Source organism: Ursus americanus, chromosome 6 (assembly GCF_024610735.1).
Source record: "Ursus americanus isolate L20-20 chromosome 6, mUrsAme1.1.p, whole genome shotgun sequence".
NCBI lineage: Eukaryota > Metazoa > Chordata > Mammalia > Carnivora > Ursidae > Ursus > Ursus americanus.
This window is the reverse complement of record NC_142132.1, coordinates 69,197,530-69,217,761: the sequence shown is the minus strand read 5'-3', so window position 1 is coordinate 69,217,761 and position 20,232 is coordinate 69,197,530. Positions and strand designations below refer to the sequence as shown.

The 20,232-nt window shown below is 55.9% G+C and overlaps 1 protein-coding gene across 1 annotated transcript in view; it reads left to right on the top strand.

The window, feature by feature from the left end:
- The window catches only part of PCNX2 (pecanex 2), a 293,441-nt gene that overhangs the window by 271,505 nt on the left and 1,704 nt on the right, over positions 1–20,232 (top strand). The window contains exons 29-33 of the mRNA XM_045783277.2: positions 8,532–8,676; positions 9,166–9,396; positions 9,936–10,210; positions 10,871–11,055; positions 19,224–19,672. Coding sequence (XP_045639233.2) covers positions 8,532–8,676; positions 9,166–9,396; positions 9,936–10,210; positions 10,871–11,055; positions 19,224–19,672 — 1,285 coding nt within the window. The remainder of the gene's footprint in view (positions 1–8,531; positions 8,677–9,165; positions 9,397–9,935; positions 10,211–10,870; positions 11,056–19,223; positions 19,673–20,232) is intronic.

The following is a 20,232-nucleotide window of genomic DNA, read 5'->3' as shown; positions in this document are numbered from 1 at the left end:
GCAGATAATGACAGTTACGGCTTTTTTTTCTCCCCAACATTTCCCTTCAGTTCTTTTTCTTATTACGTGGGTTATGACCTCCAGGGCAGCGTTGGAAATGGGCATCCGTGGTAGTTGCTTATTACTGCTGGAACTAACTACCGCAAACTTGGTGGGTTAAAGCAACATATGTTAGCTTAGAGTTTTGGAGGTCAGAAGTCCAACATGGGCTTCGCGAGGCTAAAATCAAGCCGTCTGTTGGGCTGCGTTCCTTCTGGAGGCTCTGAGGGGAGAGTCCATGCCCCGTTCTAGAGGCCGCCTCTTGCTCCGTCTCTCGAGCCAGTATCTTCAGTGGAGCATCTTTTGATCTCTGTCCGGCTCAAACTCTACTTCTCCTGCTTTCCTCTTTCCCTCACAAGCGTCCTTGGGAGTACATCGGGCCCACCGAGATAGTCCGGGATAATCTCCCCATTTCAAAATTCTTAATCACACCTGCAAAATTCCTTCTGCTGTTTAAGGTAATGTAGTCACAGGTTCCAGGGATTAGGCTATGGGGGGCCTCTTATTCTGCTTAGTGCAGCACCCTTGCCTTAATCCACATGTCACGGGGACAAGAGTAATATTTCAGCATTAAAAAGTAAGGGGTGTTTTAGGTTTGTAGTAGACCATTGTATCAAGTCGGGGAGTTTCGTCCTCTTCCTGGTAATGAAACTTTTATCAGGAAAGGGTGTTGAATTATTTTAAAATGTTGGGGCACACATTCAGATGACACACTTCTCCTTATATCTATTAATGTAATGGGTTACATTAATAGAGTTCTTCATGCTAAAATATCCTTAAAATTCTGAGATAATCTCTATTTGGTCATGATATATTATTCTTTTTATACAATGATGAATTCAACTTGCTAATTTTTTTAGAGAGGGGGGAGACGGGAGGGGTGCAGAGGGAGAGGGAGAGAATCTTAAGCAGGCTCCAATGCCAGTGCAGAGTTCGTTGGGGGTTTGATCTCACGACCCCGAGATCATGACCTGAGCTGAAATCAAAAGTCTGACGCTAACCGACTGAGCCACCCAGGTCCCCCACAACTTGCTAATATTTTATTTAGCGTAATTACATCTGTGTTCAAAGTATGTGTGGCCCATGACCTCTGTGTGTGTCCATGTGTGCAATCTACCCTTACATCATTTTAAAATCAGGAATAGGCCCTTAGGTGTACTTTGTGAGACCTCACAGGTCATTCTCACATATTTAATGTTAAAGAGTTAACAGAGGAGTTTCTAACACCGACTCGCCAGAGGGGTCTTACACCGCAGCCTAACATGAGCCACAAGCTCTGCTTTGTTTGATGGATTTGTTGGGGAAATATTTTTGACCTTACTACAGTGACACGGCACTGATGGAAATCCTCAAGAAATAAAAATATGTACATGCAAAATTAGAGAAAATGAGTAAATCGAGAGTCACCTTCAATGATAACGCTGAGTGCAGCGAGGCAAGAGCACACGCATATACAGTGCCTTACAAGAAAATGTCGATGTGTTTTGGAGATGGATTGGGTTAATACGGATGTACCAAGCAAATACTGGTAGTTTTTTTAGATCTGGACTTTGAGGCCCATCTTCTTTGGAGAACTGTGTCTCCCATTGGAGAAAGGCACGTGTCCATAAAGGGATGCTTTAGCAGGAAGTCAAAGTAGTTTCACTGACCCCAAGCTAAAAGATAGCTTGACTGCTGTCTTCAAGTACATGGAAGGTGGTGAGCGAATCCTGGCCAATGCTCCATGTATAGAGATAAAGGTGAGAAGATGGTAGCATTTTATTAGCAGCAACATGTTTGCTTGAAGAAGAAATTTTACTGGCTCTTGGAGTAGACTAGGCTTCCAAGAGGATAGAGAGCCCCAAGATCAACACAGTCTTGAAAAACGGTAGGCAAACAAGCCAGCCATACGTATGCTGTGCCAAGCTCCGTGCAGGAGATCAAGAGCCCTGACATGTGACCTTGTGGTGGGTCACTGTGTGGTCTGAGGTCACATCTGCCATTTGCCCACCCCTCTCACACAGGGTGGTTGGAGGAAAACAGTGCTCTTCAGAAATCCAGGACACAATCTCAGTTTCTTCTCCCAAGCTTCCACTGGAGATGATGCCCAAACGAGGGCCAGACGTCCTACAGAATCATCTTGCAGAACAGGATCGAGGTCCACTTGCTCAACGGTGGTTGGAAACTCAGAAGCCAGAATCTAGGAGGGAAATAGACAAAGTAAACATGATGCAAGATCCTGATTAAAATCGGGTCATCCAGCTCAAATCAGAATCTTGGGGCGTGTAGAAAATCTGATGTTTAAAGCACAGGAAAGAATTTATAACCTAGAAAAAGGAGCAAGCATTTCTGGGACCTCGAGTTGTAATACTGCATGGGAAGGTCTCGTACCTTGGCCTGGTGTATGGTTCCACTCCGCTGTCCCGACTCCCTTGCTTCTCTGACATGGCTGGATGTCTTCAGGAGACACCCAGATTCTCTGATCGCCTGAGCCCCAGATCTCAGGATTACCTGGGAAGCTTGATCAGAACATAGACCCCAGGCCCCCTCACAAACCACCAACTGAGGATCTCCAGGACCTGGGTCAGGAAATCTACTTTCGATGGTGAACGGCTGCCGGGTGCCTGACCCCTGGGGTCCTGAGGCCGGCCTCGGGAAGCACTTCACTGGCTAACAGCAGTTGACCCGTCGATAAGGAGGCCCAGGAGCACAGAGTGTCAGGTGTTAAAACATCATGAGGTCAAATGTATTTTTAAAAAGCTTTTCATCAAACCTTGCCTTTTAATGATTTCTCGCTTGGGAATTACCATTTCATCATTTGTTTGGGATGTAGTTGAAACATCGCTGAAGGCCACAGCCTTGCTTTCCTGTTATCAGGTGAGGTTCTGCAGCGTAAACACCCTTTTGTTTATATCTGAAGCTTATGCTAAAATGAGGCTAAAGGGAGCAGCGAACACTTAAGGACGTGCTCCCGACGTCCGTACGGGGGACGGTGCTCAGTGCTTGACACAAGTTTATACATTTCGTCCTCTGTCGAGGCTTGAGAGAGGGTGAGGTGGGTACTGTTACAGCTGGAAAAACCAGGGCACAGAGGAGCGACTGGCGCAGTGTTTCACCACGGCGGAGTCCTGCCCAGCCTCCAGAGTCCTGCTCCTGACCACCCCTCTGTGCCACCATTAACCCGGTCTGCTCCGTCAGAATTCCTCAGGTCACCCCCATCCCTGGGGCGAGCATCCCCGCCCTCCTCACACCCCTCAGCTTCCTCTGTGGACGGCTCCTGTGCGGGGTGGTACTGCCGAGAGCTGCTGAAGGGGCCTGCTGATGGGCCTCACTGCTCCCGAAGCTCACGGTGGCCCATGCTCGGGGATCCGCCACCCTCTGCACCTTGCCCTGTCCCGCTGGCCCCGGCCCTCTCTGGTGGAAGGTGCTTCTGCCTTGCGCTCTCTGTGCTCCTGCTCTCTTGAACTTGTCTTCTGCATCTTTCAGGACTCAGGCATGGGTCCTGGGGGACAGAAGAATGCTGGACACTGGGGTGGATTTGTTCCCTCCCCCACTGACATGTGTCCCTTGTCCTCAAACCACACTTGTGCACCCAGTCCCCGATGTAAAGAGATTTTAGCCAGCCCCTCACCCAGCCTCCACATCTCTCTGGACAAGCTTGATTTTAGGGGTGAACACAGAAAGAAAGAGATGATAATGAGGACAAGGGACTTGCCAATATCAACAAGTATCAAAGCCAAAATTGAAGCTTGGGTTTAGGTTTCTGGCTCCCATCCCCCCAGCTCTTCTGGGCCATATGCTGCCTCTCTGTGTGGTACCTGAACTCTAAAACCAAGTGAGGCACCTTGGTCCTACCCGAGGGACACCATTACTTTCTGTCAGAGCACTCTTCGCCGGGTAGGGGGTGGCTGGGATCCAGACCAGGGGCTGGTTTGATTTTAGAGCTTCCTGGACTAGCTTCCTGGATGAAGAGTGCATGAAAGAATTTTTAATACACTATCAACTCAGGGTGCGTGCTGAGTGTGCACACCAAATTAAACTTTTTGAAAATTACTGGCGGCCGAACTCAGGAGGGTGAGGTGGGGGTGAGTTCAAGAGCGAGTTCATTCTAACAGCCTCTGGGCTGGTCTGTAAGAAGACGGCTGCAGTCACACGCTCTCAACGCACATCTGGGTTTCCTGGACGGGTGGGGAGCCAGAAGGCAGCCGTGGCTTTGCTCCGACACGTCTTCAGTGGGATGAGAAACAGAGTATTTGTTTCCCCCTTTCTTACCCTCTTTCTTATCCCTTTCTGGTCTGTTTCCTCTTAAAGAAGACGACTAGAATAATATATCTTGTGCAAGCACCCTAAGAATGAGATGAGCTAATGGGATGGAAAGCGCTGCGTAATCCACAGACCACCAGAAAAATGGAAATTTTCAACCTCTGTCTCACTTCTAGTTGCTCAGAGGTGGTGCTGGTCACCTGGACCATTGCTGTTCGTTATTGTATGGGGGGATCGTTAGCAGGAGGATGTGGCCGGGGTGATGGAATTAGCCGCGAAGCCAGGGCAGGTTGCTGAATTGCACGGAGGGAGTAGAGCGCACGAAGGCATGCTGGGCTCTCGAGGCGGACGTGCTCTCCGAGCCTGCAGTACCGGCTGCGGCGGACAGGCACAGCCCCCTACGCAGCTCCGTTACGAATCAGTAAGCGCAGGGAAACCCAGCCTGCAAATCACACTTAATTGTTCGCATATGGTCTACCAGCTCTCCGTTTACTGCGATGCGCGGCAGCAGAAGGCTCTTCGCGCTGCTGAGCTGTAAACACACAATCTCTGGGCCTGTTTGAAAGGGAATGAAAATGAACAAATCAGTCATTGTTCTGGAGAGCCCACTGTGAGTCCTGCAGGAACTAGCCCGGCATTAAAGTTGTTTCCCACCGAACCCTAAAATTCATTAAGCCTGGATCCAAAATAATGACCCCATTGTCCAAAACTGGAAATCTGTAACCTCCCGCCGTGCTTTTTTCTCAGAAAAAGCAGGCTTCTCAGCAGAGGCACGATGAACCTTTGGGCCGCGTGGTTCTTTGTTGCAGCAAACCTGCCCGACTTCTCCCCGCTAGGTGCCAGAGCACACCACCGGCCCCCACCCCCGGCCCCAGCGTGACATACAAAAAGGTCTCTGAATGTCCCCGAGGGGCCCAAATTGCCAGCAGTTGCAAACCAGTGAGAGAGGTGCAGCTGAGAGGCAGGCTGAGCCCGTCAGTGATGTAGAACACAGTGGGGCTTAGAGGGGCATAAGCAGCCTGGGGCTAGAACAGAGCCAGGAGGAGGACTCCGTGAATAATGAAAGCGGAGTTACAAGACGGTGAAAACAAACAGCCTTTGCTTTCACTGGCCGTCCTCATATTACCTTGTCGTGAAAGGCAATGGGCGGGCGTGCTGAAATGAGCGGGACCAGTTTAAGCAGAAGCCTTGGGCCAAGAGCAAGCTAGCATACCGGCAGTGGCCGGCTCTGCAAGCGATAGCCAGAGCCTCAAGCCAGGAAACAGCCTTTCTAGAGGGGCTGGGAGCAACGGTGCTTAAGGACTGATGACCCCAGCCTCTCATCTGTATGCGTCACCAGCAGTTACGTCATCGTTCTTAGGAAGCTGGGTCAGGAACCAGAAAGACAAGAACAGGAGTTCGGGCAATCAGAGACTCATTGGAGACCCAGCTTTATGGTTGTCGGTGTCTGCTGGGGCTGCAGAGTCACGCCGAGGCAGAGGCTGGAACGTCTGTTCTAACGCACCCCCGCACACGCACACACGTGCACACACATGTGCACAAACGCACACGCAGTGAAAAAGGCAAGAGCATGACTCCAGTCCTGGGCCTGGGGAGTGTGGGTCGACCCCTGCAGGAGAGGGGCTCAGGGCCAAGCGGGAAGCAGCACAGACACCATCCCTCTAACAGAGTCAGCTGGAGGGCCAGGACGATAAATTTGTTCTCGGGTCGAGCGGCGTGGTGTGACAGCCTCAACAATACATACCAGTCTTTTCCATTAAAAAGAAAATGCACTCAAGCCCTTGCTCCTCACCATCATATTAAGGAGTAATATTTTTCTAGTGCTCTTTTCGTTGAAATTTTAGCCCGCATTTAGCGCCATGGGAGCCCATGCTTATCTTTGGTTCTCTATGTGTGGATATGCTTCTTTAACACGCGATTGTACACGTGTCAGGTTTCTTCCTCCCTGTCCCCTACGTAATCCCACACATCTGGACAGAGTTGTGCCTGCGCCGGTGATTGCCTGGCCGACAAACTCTATGACAGGACGGGATGAGACAACCTGTCTCACTAATATCCCAGGTCAGGTGGGGGAGGGCTGCAGGGGGACGGGGGTGGCTGTTTAGTCCCCACTCCAGCTGGGGGCCTGGGGGCGGGAGCTCATCATCGCTCAGTGGAATCTTGAAAAGACAGAGCGCTTATGAAACTCCAAATCCGAAATGTGCTGCAGGTGTCCCGGAGCCCTGGCTGTCTCTGCCCCTCAGAGCCCTCCCCAGCTCATCACATCCCTCTGCCTTCCTCCTCTTCATTCTCCTAAGGATAATGAAACACCTTTCTTCCAGGATGCCTTTACCTTGAAGGTGCTAGGGATAATACCACCAGTCCAGTGGAATTCTAATTCAGGCTTTGTGTTCTACGTTTAGAATCATTTTAAAAGAACAGCATTAAGTGCGACAACGTTATTTTCTCCCCCCAAAATGACAAGTGAAACATCTGTTGCTGGGGGCCTTCCCGCAGAAGGGGCGTTTTCCATCCTGATGAGTAAGCAGTCTGTGGTTACCCTGCACCTGTGCTGAGCAAACGAGAGCCTGGCGCCTTGAACTCCTCGCTCTGCTCTCTGTCTGCAGAGGACGCTCTGGGTATCTGGGTGAGACCCTTAATCTTCCTTCGCCACCATCCCCATCCCTAGGTCTGGAGGAGTGTTTTGTCTCCCTGTGTGTGCAAGCAACATGGCACTAATCCTTTCCAGAATAAGACCCACCCACATCCTGCCCCTTGGCTGTTCCTTCACAGTGCTTAGCTCCCATGTGATGACAGGGGCATTTTTGGATGTTTCCAGCTCACAGCAGGCAGTACTCATTGTAAAGCTTTTGCTCTTGGCATTCGCCCTGCTGCAGCTCGGCCCCACTGTCTTATGCTCCCTCCTCAGTGCCTCCCAGGTGGTGGCTAAAGCTCACAGCCCCAGGAGGTATTTGTTCCATGAGGGGAGAGCCTTTCGGGAAGGCTGCCTCCTGGAACTCTTTCTGGAAAGTTCTGGGCTCCTCCAGACCACAGCACCCTGAGCCCCACCTGCCTAGACCTCAGCTGCTTCCGTTTCCCACAGTCTGCTCTGACTCAAAACCTCGGCATCCCTCTCAAGAGAGTTCCAGAAGGAAATTAATGATAGTGGTACGTTTTGCCACGAAATGCTAAAATAGCAATCAGTGGAACGATTTCCCTGACGTGCAGGTCTTATGTGCTGTGTTGAATCAAAAGTCTTGCTCGGTGAGCCAACTCATTAAATCCTTCCGAGCAGCCGTCCTCAGAGATTCTCCTCTCACACATTTTCCGGCTCCTTCTGTCCCAGTGCAGCCCTCTCAGGGCTGCTGTTGCTTGTACTCACCTCATGACTGCCTCTCAGGGACGTGAGAGGCCAGGGTTGTTAGAAGCGGCTGCAATTGAATATATTAGTGGAAATAAAGAAGGAAGAGCACCTCTCCCTGTTCCCATTAGACAGGATCCACTGCCCTCCCAAACCTGGGTTCCCGACGTTCATCCTGACTGTAAAGCAGCCAGACCGTGGGAGATCTCCCGTGGGTGGACTCTGGTGTTCCTGATCCAGCCAATGCTCAGTTATGTGCAGGAAACGGACGCAGGGCAGGAAAAACCTGGAAACGTGAAAACCCAGGTAATTCGGAGAAACCCTTCGATCCTTGATTTTAACCACCCCATGAAGCGTCTTCCACAGTCATTCACCAAAGGGTAGGGATGGGAAGTAGATGTGCTCGGAGAATCCAAAAGACCCATGTGAGATTTCACTGGGTTTCATGTTCTTCTTCTTCATCCTGTGGCGGAATCCAGTTTATATTACGAGTAACATAGCCTACCAGTGATATCGAGAAACCAAAGGCGAACAGCACAAGCTCCTGGGCTGTGCCCCAGGTGGCCTGTCAGTCGCCCGCTGAGAAGGGCACCGCTGGGAGTCCCGGAACAGACCACCCACACGCTGAGGGTCCCGGGGACCAGGACTGCACTGTCACTCTCGGAGATCAGCACAAGTGGCTCGGGGTGGGGGGCGGCCCACGGTTTCTGAAGCTGGTCATTACGTGGCAGTCAGGAGGGTCCAGGCATGGGCTCTGGCCAGCCTGGGTGCGCTCTGCCTCGGTCAGCCTTTTCAAGGCGTGAAGGTCATTCTCGACATGACAGATGGAAGCCTCAGACCTTGCTCAGAGTGGCAGGTTTCTGAACGCTGTTCAGCGTGAGCGAACGGTAACTCAGACTTTGCTTCACAGCCTGGATTCTTTCCTGTATGGCCTTCATGCCCTCTTCAAAGGTGACTTCAGAATCACAGCCCGAGACGAGTGGGTATTTGCCGACATGGACCTTCTGCATAAGGTGGTCGCTCCGGCCATCAGGATGTCCCTGAAGCTTCACCAGGTGAACAAATTTAAAAATGTAAAAAAATCTATTTTTTTTTTTAAAGGTAAGTCTGAAACATTAGGGAGCAAACAAGACCTTTCAGGTCCCTTTTCTTGGCATGACATTTGTGAGTGGGTGCATTACTTGGGTAACTAAACATTGAGGCCACCCAGATATTCTTGACATCAGCCAGCGGTCACTGGCCCTCAAGAGCGGCTAGGAGGTGAGATGCTCCACTAGGACAGAAAAGGGGAACTGGCCAGAGAAAATGACATCTTGGGTGCCCGACCTTAGCCACAGAGCTGTTTCCCGGGGCACGTTCCAGCAGTTAGGGCAGTGGGACGAGGCGGTGTCTCCTACCCAGCTCGGGATTCGGAGAGTGGGAAGAGAGTCCACGTGGACGCGGGCTTGGCTCTTGGGTCATCTGCCAAGTCACCGTCTGCACACTCCCCCCCGGGTCAACTCTCTGGTCCTCCCCGAGCCCACAGATGGACTTCTTTCCCCCAGGACCAGTTCACCTGCCCCGATGAGTATGAAGACCCAGGGGTCCTCTATGAAGCCATCCAGTCCTTCGAGAAGAAAGTAGTGATCTGCCACGAGGGTGACCCGGCCTGGAGGGGCGCCGTGCTGTCCAACAAGGAGGAGCTGCTCACCCTGCGGCACGTGGTGGACGAGGGCACGGATGAGTACAAGGTCATCATGCTCCACAGGAGCTTCCTGAGCTTCAAGGTCATCAAGGTCAGTGGCTCTCCCTCCCGGCTGGCCCCAGCGCTCGCGCCCCTGTGCCAGCCTCTCTTTCAGGGACACGGGCTCGGAGGAGCAGAGGTGGGCTGGGGGTCAGGGTGGTTCACACCCCTGAGAACTCCGTGCAGGCAGGGGCTTTGGCGAGAAGGCCTGGTAGACGCCCATGTAGATGAGGGTCAGGATCTGGCTTACGTGTAGACACTTCCTAGTTCTCCAAGGTTCCAGAACCTTACGAACCTATTTCTGGACCCGAAGGCTTTCTTACCAGTATTTCTTCTCTTTATATCTCTTCAAACCACTGGACCGAAACAACGACTTTCTTTTTGCCCTGTTTCGCCATGCAAGTGGCATCATACGCATCTTTTAGGGCCGCTCTTCCGGCCTGAGCATGAAAACAGCGTCAGGCCAGCGTGGTGTGGTCACCGAAATTCAGCCCTGCAGCCCTGCTCGTGCGTGGTCCATAGGTTAGAACCAGCAGACTGGAAACACGCACCGTCATCTGCTCTCCTCCCCGTTCCTTCCCCGGCCCGCAGGTTAACAAAGAATGTGTCCGTGGCCTCTGGGCCGGGCAGCAGCAAGAGCTCATATTCCTTCGCAACCGCAACCCAGAGCGTGGAAGCATCCAGAACAACAAGCAGGTCCTCCGAAACTTGATTAATTCCTCCTGTGACCAGCCTCTGGGGTACCCCATGTACGTCTCTCCGCTAACCACGTCCTATCTCGGGACCCACAAGCAGCTACAGAGCGTCTGGAGCAGCCCCGTCACTTTGGATGGCGTGAGGACGTGGTTCCGAACCAAGTGGTTGAGGTAGGTCTTTCCCACCACGGCCTTCATCCAGATGCTGGGGGGGGGGGCATGGAACGTGGAGGGCGCCCCCATTTCTGGTTAGTTTCACCGTGGACCACCATGTCCGCGCATGATTAAACCCGCTGCTCCCAGCGGCCTAGCACATCATTGTTTCCACAGCAGTTTCAGACGATGAGCGGGGGGCTCGCACACGAGACTGTGTCCCTCGCGCTTGCTGAGGCTGACGTCGGGCCGGCCCTCCTGCAGCGCTGTCCTGCAGGAGTAACTGCTGCACGTCTGTCCGGGAGGCCAGGCCTAAGCCCCCCCCCCCCCCCCCCCCGCACGCGACTCTCCCCATAAGCCCTCCGCCCCTGTAAACTGGCTCTGGCTGCAACGGCCTCGAGGGTCGGCCGGAGTCCTGCGGAGCTGCTTATCTCGGGCCTCAGAGCCCAGGGTTCTCCCGGAAGGGCAGGGCTCTCGCTTATTCACCCCGGGGCAGTTGATTTCACTCACCAGACCCTGGCATTTGGGGAGCAGAAGCCCCCCTCTCCCCTGCATCCCAGGCATGCTGCTCACCTGCGGAACGCGGTCTTCCAGCCTGACTTCGACATGGGTGCAGTGGGGCACGGGAGCGCCTAGAAATGTCTGCTGAGAGCGCTTGAGGTCCCTCTCCCCTCACAGGGTGCGGAAGGGCTGTGACTCTGGCCAGCGAGCTGCTGGCAACATCGACGACATGGATGGGAGGCCTGCCCCATCTGCAGGCGGCAGCCACGCTCCAGGCGGGGAGAGCCAGGAGAGCAGCACAGAACAGCCCAGAAAAGAGGGGACCCAGCACTGGTCACCCCGCGAAGGGACACAGACGACAGGTGGGTGCAACGGGCCCTCACAGTTACTGACCGAGGCTCCTTTGGTCCCATTGACCGATGCCACGGGTGATGCCGTCATTCTAACCTGAAAGAGCTCCTTCTTGCAAAAAGAAAAAAAATGAGGATTGGGCCATAGGATGCCCCAAATTTACTGACTCCTGTACGTTCTACTCACAGAAAAACTGTGAGACTCAAGTTTTATTTTTTATCCATCTCTTGTCTGTTACCTTAGCCAGCCATCTGTCTGTCTGTCCATCTGTCCACTGGCCACTCCCTCCTGTCCCACCGCTCACTCATTCAGTGGCCATTGGATCACGGCCTTCTGTGGCTGGCGGTGCGGTAGCCGCTGACCCAGGCTGACGTGTGCGTCCTCGTCCCTCTCTGAATCTGCGGGGTGCACAGACTGGCCTCCTGCTCCCCCATTCCTGCTTCTCTCTGGTTCCCATCACCCCCACGTACACCTGACATTTCAGAGGATAACAAAAGGGGGAAGGGGTGCCAGCAGATGGCATGGAGGAGGTGCGTGGGTCCATGTGTGGGATGAGTTTAAAGTCTAAAATCACGTTTAAACTAATGCCCACCTTGTTAAGTTCAACCAGGTGGCTGAGGTTCCGGAACCCGCCCCACCAGGGCGGCTGGGTTAGGAAAGGTGACAGCGAGGGCTCGCAGAGGACATACCAGGTGGACGGATGCAGGAGAGGCACATGTGCTCTCCTGGCTCCCGCCAGCACATCGGTGCTCGGCTTTGCCCTTCACAGCCTGTGAGTGATTTCAGCTTTGGGCCTCGGTGCCTCCTCACCATCCAGAAGTCTTCAGTAAGTGCCTCTGTGTGCCGGTCCCACCGGCCAGCTCAGCACCAAGGGAGTTAGCAAGGAACAGTCCTGCCTCCTGGAAGTGCCCCAGGCAAGGCTGAGGATTAAAACATGATTTACATAAAACATAGGCAAGACGGTAGATAGACAGATGATAGAAAGATAGATAGATGGGGTGCCTGGGTGGCTTAATCGTGAAGCGTCTGCCTTCGGCTCAGGTCATGATCCCAGGGTCCTGCTCAGCGGGAAGCCTACTTCTCCCTCTCCCACTCCCCCTGCTTGTGTTCCCTCTCTCGCTGGCTGTCTCTCTCTCTGTCAAATAAATAAATAAAATCTTTAAAAAAAAAGAAAGATAGATGATAGAATAATACAGATACATAGGGAGATAGAGATGCAGGCGACTGTTGGAGGGACAGATAGATGAGACTGAGAGATGGAAAGATGGAAGCTAGGAAGGAAGGAAAGAAGATAGGTAGGGAGAGAGAGGGGGATGGGTAGATAGGCAGAGTGGTTGATGTCAGCTGCCCCTGCCTGGAGCCATCTGCCCTGAGCGAGAGCAGAACCCTTGCCCAGCCCAACACCTCACCGCGCAGCTCGCTCTCAGGCGGGGAGTGTCTTACTGCTTCGTTAACACTTGTTATTACTGCATGAGCCACGTTAAGGTTCAGAATTACTGAAGCGATTTTCCAGGTGGGAAAATGCAAGGTAGCTTCCAAACGGAGAAATGCCAGTGCGTTTGGCATGTCTGTCCCGGTGACTTGTCTGCACCAGAGAAAGTCTGGAGTCGGGGGGTGGGGGGGGGGGGTGTCTCAGAGCCTGAGGCAGCCTCGAGCTGCGGGTGGGGGCTGATGGTCCTGTGGGCTGGGAGCCCAGGCCCGTGGGTGATGTCCCAGGCCTGCCTTGGTACCGTGTAGAGCACAGAAAGCCAGGAGTGACCTTGATAGGAGCGGTTTTAAGAAGCAGTAATGAAAAATTAACGGCTGGTTTGGGCTCTGGAAGATTCTGCTCCAACATCTGCCCCAAAAATCTGTGTGTGCTCCCGGCTGCGGGCCTCTGGCTGTGAATGGGAAGAGCAGTCACTGCCCAGGGTGTCCAGGTCCTGAAGGCAGGATGGGACGCGGGTGCCTGCCAGGCCACGCAGCGTCGGCACGGAGCCCCAGGCTTGCCCAGCACACCCGCCTCCAACTCCAAGAGCTCGGGCCTCCACCAGCCAGATCCCACCCCCCACCGCCACTGTCCTCCTGCTCGGGGGCTTGACGGAGCCCTGGCCGAGCACCTGTGGCTTTGAAGCCACCTGCCTTGCCGCTGTCCCCTCCCACTGTGCACCCGCCCGCCCAGCTTCTCTCAGGCGCACCCCTGCAGCAGTGACAGGTCATACTAAGTAACAGTCCCCGGCCCTTGTGCTGCTGCCCAGGATCATCCTGCGTGCTTTCCTAGTGCAGATTTGCAGGTCCTCACTGCGACCCGAAGAGAGAGGCCATCCCTGCCTCCTCTTGCAGCCGAGGAGACCGGCACAGAGAAGCGAGGTCACTGCCCGGAGTCACCCAGCTGGGATACAGACAGACCCAGGCAAGACGGGCCCAGAACCTGCCATCCTAACCACCGTGCACGGCCCCATCACTCTGGCCCTGGGGACGCTGTGTCCCCTCATCAAGCGCCGGCCTTGCTCCCAAGCCCAGGATGGAGCTGATGAGGCCGCTGTCCCGCAGCTGCTCCAGCTCTCCATCTGTGCTGCAGGCAGGGTCCCCGCAGGCCTGCCCTGTGCTCCGCAGCTGACAGGCCTGCAGGAAGAGGGCCTCCCTGCAGAGGGGCGGAGGGCTGGGAGGGATGGAGCGATGGCCGGGGCCTGCCGCCCTTGCCCCCTGTGAACACAGGAAGAACCTCTTTCTCTTGCTCTCCTGCTCTCTCAGGCCCTTCCCGCAGCCCCGACCTCGGCACAAGGTCATAAGTCTCTTTTCGGCCTCACAGCTGGAGCGGGTCATTTTCACGTCGTCCCTTGGTTGGGTCAGGGCTGCCCGCCTCACTCACAGTAGACCTGCACCGCTTCGCGAGGGCAGCAGCCGCGACCCCGCATGCTAAACGGCGTCACCAACACTAGTGGTTGTGTCGAGGTTCTGGAAGCTACAAGTCCGTGACCAAGGTGTGGGGAGATCCGCTTCCTGCTGACGGCTGGGGGAGAACCTAGGCCAGGCCTCTCTCCCAGCTCTGGGGGGTCGTGGGCAGTCTCCAAGTTCCCTGTCTTGTAGAAGCTTCACCCCGTCTCTGCCTCCATCTTCCCGGGGTGCATTCCCGTGGGCATGTCTGTGTCCAAACTCCCCCCTGTTTGAGGACACCGGTCAAAGGGAGGAAGGCCCACCCTCCTCCAGGGTGACCTCCTTAGCAGATGACCCAGGCGACAGCCCTAGTCCCAAATAAGGTCCACCGTATGATGGACCAGCTCCCCGATATCTAACCACCCCCCACTGGCTCATGCTGCCCAGGCCTGCAGGCCTCCCCGCCATCCCTCAAGCACACTCCCCCTCAGGGCCTCACACTCCCGCTTCCTCCGGCTCCAACACACTTCTCCCCGTGTCGCCTTGCCCCCACTCACTCACTCAGCCTCTGATCAAATGCCACTGAGAGAGGCTCCAGCAGGCGGGTCCTCAGCATGGCCACCAGCGGGTCAGGGGCGGGGAGCTGTCCCCGGCCGCCACCTGTCTGGGAGAGCACGGCACGTGGCGGGTGCTCGGTGTGGCGGCCCTAACTTCTGCAGGCCCGGACAGGAGCACGCATGGAACCCACGGCCCCCTCTGCCCCTGCCCCATCTCACCTGGCGAGTGGGCCTTGTGCATGTGTGTCGACCTCCTAGTCTACACATCCATGCCCCATCTGTACCCTGCCGACAGCCCGAGGAAGGCCCAACGTCCACCCTGGGAGGGGAGCCTGGGGAAGCAGTCCGTGCAGGCTCCGGATCTGAGTGCCAGGCACCCAGCATACGGGTCTAAGCAGGAGTGTGTGGGAGTGGGTCGGCTTCGTCCCTTGTTTCCATAGCTCCCTGGTCCTGTGGGGGGAGGTGGGCAGGAGGAGGACCTGAGTAGGGCCCTGTAAAGTGCCAGCTAGGCGGCCGCTCAGGTCTGCGGTGGCCCTATGCTCAGCAGACACTGGGTTGATGAATGAGAGCATGGGTCCCCTCTCGGCTCGGAGAGCTGAGTTCGGCCACTCTCACTGAGGCTTCCGTGAGGGCTAGACGCTGCGTCCTGTTCCTGGGGGCCTTCAGCTGTAACCAGCTCTGTTCATTCAGCCCAGAGCACTAGCACGGAGCTGCTGATCCTGTCGGCTTGTCCTCGGTGCCCCAGGGCCCTGCCAGAATCCCACCAGGGCCCCGCTTTACATCTTTCGGAAGTTCTCCAGGAAACCTACTTGTGGACACACTCCTGGGGATGCCTTAGGGACAGGACCCTGGCCTGGGAAGAAGGGGGACCCCAAAGGACAGCTGAGGACTACACCCCTGGTCTCCCGCAGGCTGCTGCTACCCCTAGAGCATCCAGGCTGTGTCCCTGGAGGCAACCACGATCCCCAGCTGGTCCGCTGAAGGGTACAGGTCCTGCGGAGGGGCCACCCTTTCCAACCATTCGGATCAAAGTGTCCCCAGGGGGACCCAGGGAGCTGAGGGAAGCTGGGGGTCATGGGTCCCAGACAAGAGATGGCAGGGATCACCCCTCCTGCCCTCCCGCTACCTGCCCCCCCCCACCCCAGCTGATCCTGGCATAGCAGGTCCCCCAAAAGAAATCTAAAAAGGCCCAAAATGGGTACGCGAGAGGGACAACCTGGCTCTGCCACACTCAGGATGGGGACACCTGTCCTTCCTGCCCCCTGGAAAGTTCAGTGTCACCTTGTTCTTACTACTGCTGTGGTTGAAGCCGTACAGGGGTATTTACCACCCTCTGTGGAGGTTCTTTGCCCTGCTCGCTCCCCGTGGGCAGTACAAGGACAGGACCCTCATCTCTTCTCTCCCGGTCCCTCGGCAGTTAGTAACACGCGCTGTCTTGTAAGCCGCATGTTGGAGCCCCAGGACTTGGAGGACCAAAGCACAGGAAGGCGAGAGCTTCCTGAGGCTCCCATGCTGTGTACCCTTAGCACCTGGTAAACAGCAAGTACCCACAAGTGCCCGCGGTGTTGGGGGGAGAGCCATACCCAGCTGGCCCTCCAAGGACTGGCCGGGGCCCCTTCCCCCCACCTCCTCCTCGCCTAGTGGCCTGGGCACTCGGGGAGGGTTTCTGGCTCAGAGAGTGCTCAGGACACAACGTTTTCCATTCCTGAGGCCCTGTGTGCAGAAGCCCCGGGGTCCCAGGGACAGCAGGCCCTGAGAAGGAGCCGAGCCGCTCGTGGGGAGGGGCAGCCCCACCTGGCTGGCTGGCCGTGCCCTGGGGAGCTCGCACCTGCTCTGAGATCTTCCGCTCGAGATGCAGCCAGTGGTGGAAAGCCACCCACCCGCCATTCCCAGCAGGCCGGCGTCCCTGATTCCCCGTGGGCCCTCCCGTGGTGCTGTGGCTTCTCTGGCTTCCTTACCCTCGGCGCAGCTGAATCAAGCCCTGTGTGCACACGAGTGGAGACCACAGCTCCCAGAAGGGAAGCCAGGAGCCTGCCCAGCCAGCGCAGGGATGTTAAAGGCCGTTCGCCAGGCAAAGGGAGGGGATTCTTATGCCCAGGTCTCCGGCCTTGGCCTGGAACAATGGGAGAATCCCTGTCCCAGCTTGCCACCCCAGAGGCCACCGTCCTACGCACAGTGAGGGCCCAGGGGCAGGTGCACATCCAGGGGTCTCAGCCTCTAGGGCACAGCATTTTCTAAGCTTCCCAAATGGTTCTAATGGCCAAGGATAAGAATTTCTGTCCCCATGCTAAACTTGCCAGGGCTGACTCTGTTCCCAATCGGGCATTTAGGAAGCTTGAGGGCTCAGTGTGAGGTCACTTTTGCAGGTTAGTCCCTGCTGTCCCTTACTGCCAGTCCATGTGCTGAGCCTGTGGGGACGATGCAGTCATTGTCACCTCAAGGGGGCCGGGAGGGCCGTGGCCAGTACCACACACTACCACAAATCAGACAGTGACGGCCCATGTGCTAAACGCCATGCGGGAGGGAAGCCTGGGGTTGAGGTGGAGGGCCGGCCTCTAACTGGGGACCCAACTGCTCCTTCCCTCAGTTCCCAGCCGAGCGTGCCGATCCTGGGCCCTTGCCAGGCTCCCAGAGGCCCGGGGTCGTGCTCAGACGCCCTGTACATCTGCTGACCCTGCTGTGCCCAGCACTCCCCATGCGGCCTCAGCTTTGGCCCGACTGCCTGCCGTCTTCTTGCCCCGCTACAAAGTCGACGTCCCAGCCAGGAGGGGACTGGTCCCTGTGGGGGACACACCATGGTGACTCCTTGCAGAAGGCAGTCAGGAATTCCTAGCTAATGGGAATCCCAGATTGGAGAGGAAGACTCTGGCCTTCCGCTGGCGAGGGCGCACCACGACCTTTCAGCCGACTGTCCGGGGTAGAGAACGGTGTCAGGCTAGTGAACCAAGAAGGGTCATTCATCGGGTGTTCCAGAACCCGGGTCCTGAGGAGGTTCTCCGGGGAAATACTCATAATCTGATAATGAAGTAATTGGCAAAGTAAGTTAAATTATCAAATAATGAGCCCGAACAGCACAAGCTCATTTGCATGGTTTGCTTACTTATTCCACTCGCAGAATTAATTTAGAAAAAAGTCAAGAGCCATGATAACAACAGAGAGCGCCACGAGAAAGTCTGAAGCGAGGACATGGGGGGAGGTGCCCCTGTCTTGCCTTGAACATGGACCATTCCCCTCTGACAGATAGATGGGTCTTTGTCCCCTCGTTTCTGGAATGAGCTGAGAAGTTCCCCCACCAAGCGCGGGTGGTCTGCGATCAGCATCAAAATCACTGCCTCGCGCACGGGTGTGGAGTGGTTCTGGACAGCAGTCAGCATTGCCGGGTAAATCACAAACAGATGTTTGGCCTTGTCAAACTCTGAATAAACTCACACATCACCGTCTCCGCTAATTCTGACTCGTCAGGGTCCCTGTCTCCCTGTTTTTCCCTCTGCAAGAGTAGCTGGCCCAGCTCTGCAGCAGGGCTCGGCCAGACGGGCCCCAGCTCCCGGTGAGAGCCTCGTGCCAGGGGCTGCCCACACTCATCCCTGTCCTGCGGGACTGTGAGCTGCACCGTGGGGGGCACACCCAGTGTCCCAGCAGCTGGGCAGGAGGCAGGAGAGACCGGGTGGTGACTCCTGTAGAAACGGGCACCCCACCGTCACGGAGTCCACACTGCACTAAGGTCCACTGAGGCGGGGGGGGGGGGTGGCTTCCAGCCGCTGGGGGGAGGAGTGGGGCTGGGGGCACCCCTGGAATCCCCATATTAATGCATGTTACCTAAGGAGTTCTCTCTCAAAGACACCTCGCTTCCCGGGACCTCGCATAGACACATGAGAGTGTATTAGAATCGCCCGATGCTCCATCAATGATTTGGGCCGAGGTGAAACGTGAGAAAATGCACGGGACAGTCCTCAGGGGCCCCCCTTCACCCCCTCTGTTCTTATCAATTGAATACCTAATTGTAGAAGCTTCAGGAAACATTTCGATAAGGTAGTTGGTAGAACTGTGACCTCACTGACCACTCCCTTCCAAGTAATAGTTGAACATTAGAGCCTAGTGGTTCCTGATACTTAAGTTAAGGGGTCAAGTATTCTAGCGAGCACATGCTTTCCTCCTCCTGCTTCTCTAGAAAGCTGCGTGGCTAGGCTCCTTCTCCCTGAGACGTGGGCAGGACCAAGTGTGTGGGGCAGTTCAAACCCTTCTGTTTCGACAAGCCTGGGCAAAGGCTGGGGCCAGGAGGGGCCCTGCGGGGAGCAGCAGCCGGCACAAGGGAGCTGGGGCACATGTCGGCACAAGCCTGGGCCTGGCCAGTCGCCTCTGTGAGGGCCCTGCGAGGGCTGCTTCTTTAATAAAGACCTTTATTTTAAGGGAAAACTTTTGCAGAAAACAAAGGCTCAGCTGGCATGTGGCTCCACCCATCCCCCTTACCTTTTTAAGGCAACTAAAAATGATAAAAGCCTGCGTGTTTTCCCTTTATCACTGCTGATCACATGAGCACAGGATCCAAGGTCTGTGCTCCCCATGGAAGCGCTTCCCACTCGCCCTTGGGCTGCGGGGCGCCCTGGGGTCAAGCCCTTCAGTTCCCAGGGCCCCCCGTGGGGCCATCCCAGCCTTGACAATAGCCAACCGACCTGGGTGCCTGGGGCCCAGGCTGCCCGCCTCACTGCACGGACCTTGACGCAGGTAAGCCCGTCTGCTCTGGCAACCTGTTCTGCTTTCTGTTAAAGGCAGGAGGAAAGGCAGGAGTCAGTCTGTCCAGGCCCAAGGGGCGTTAAGCCAAAGGCCAGCCACGCTGAGCTCTTCCGGCCCGATCTTAGAAAGCCACCAGGCCTTCCTGCAGACATCCACGTCGGTCCACGAGTTGGCCCAGAGGCTCTCGGGCAGCCGGCGCTCCCTGCACACGTCGGCCGTGTCCCTGCACTCGCAGCCCCCGCCCGTCACCACCACGGGCCACCTGAGTGTCCGCGAGCGGGCCGAGGCGCTGATCAGGTCCAGCCTGGGCTCATCCACCAGCTCAACCCTGAGCTTCCTCTTCGGCAAGAGGAGCTTCTCGAGTGCCCTGGTCATTTCTGGACTCTCTGCTGCGGAGGGGGGCAACACCAGTGACACCCAGTCGTCCAGCAGCGTCAACATCGTCATGGGCCCCTCGGCCCGGGCCACCAGCCAGGCCACACGGGTAAGGGGCTCGGCCAGTGGGCCAGGGCAGGTGTGCGGGCTGCTGGCCCGAAGCCCCACCATCCAGCTGCCTGTAGACTCCCATTGCCTGGTCCACGGGCTTCCCAGAGTGCCAGACGCCAGGTAGCGCTAGACAGGAGGTGCTCTGGCCGTGCTCAGACACAAGATACGCGGCACACGTCCCGTAGGTACTAAGGTCACGGCGGGCGGTCCTGGAGGGTGTCTGATGCTCAGCACAGCTGTGATCCCCAGCCCTGAACCGGGAGGTGAGTGGGAATGTTCTCCGCGCATCCGCAGAGCAGGAGCGTGTCCTACTTCATTCTCTTTTCACATCACTCTGGCCTGCGGGAGAGGAGAGGACGCTCGCCAGCACTGCAGTTAGACTCTCGCCGATTCCTAGTGCCAGATTCAATTTTCCAGCTGCCAAGGCGGCCTTCCATTTGCATGTGTGTAAACATTAGAAAAGGAGAGGTGGAAGGACGTCCCCTAACTAAACGGTTGCTTACACAGAGCTCCACGCTGGCTGATGCGAGGTCACACTTGAGCTTTGTCCGAGAGGAA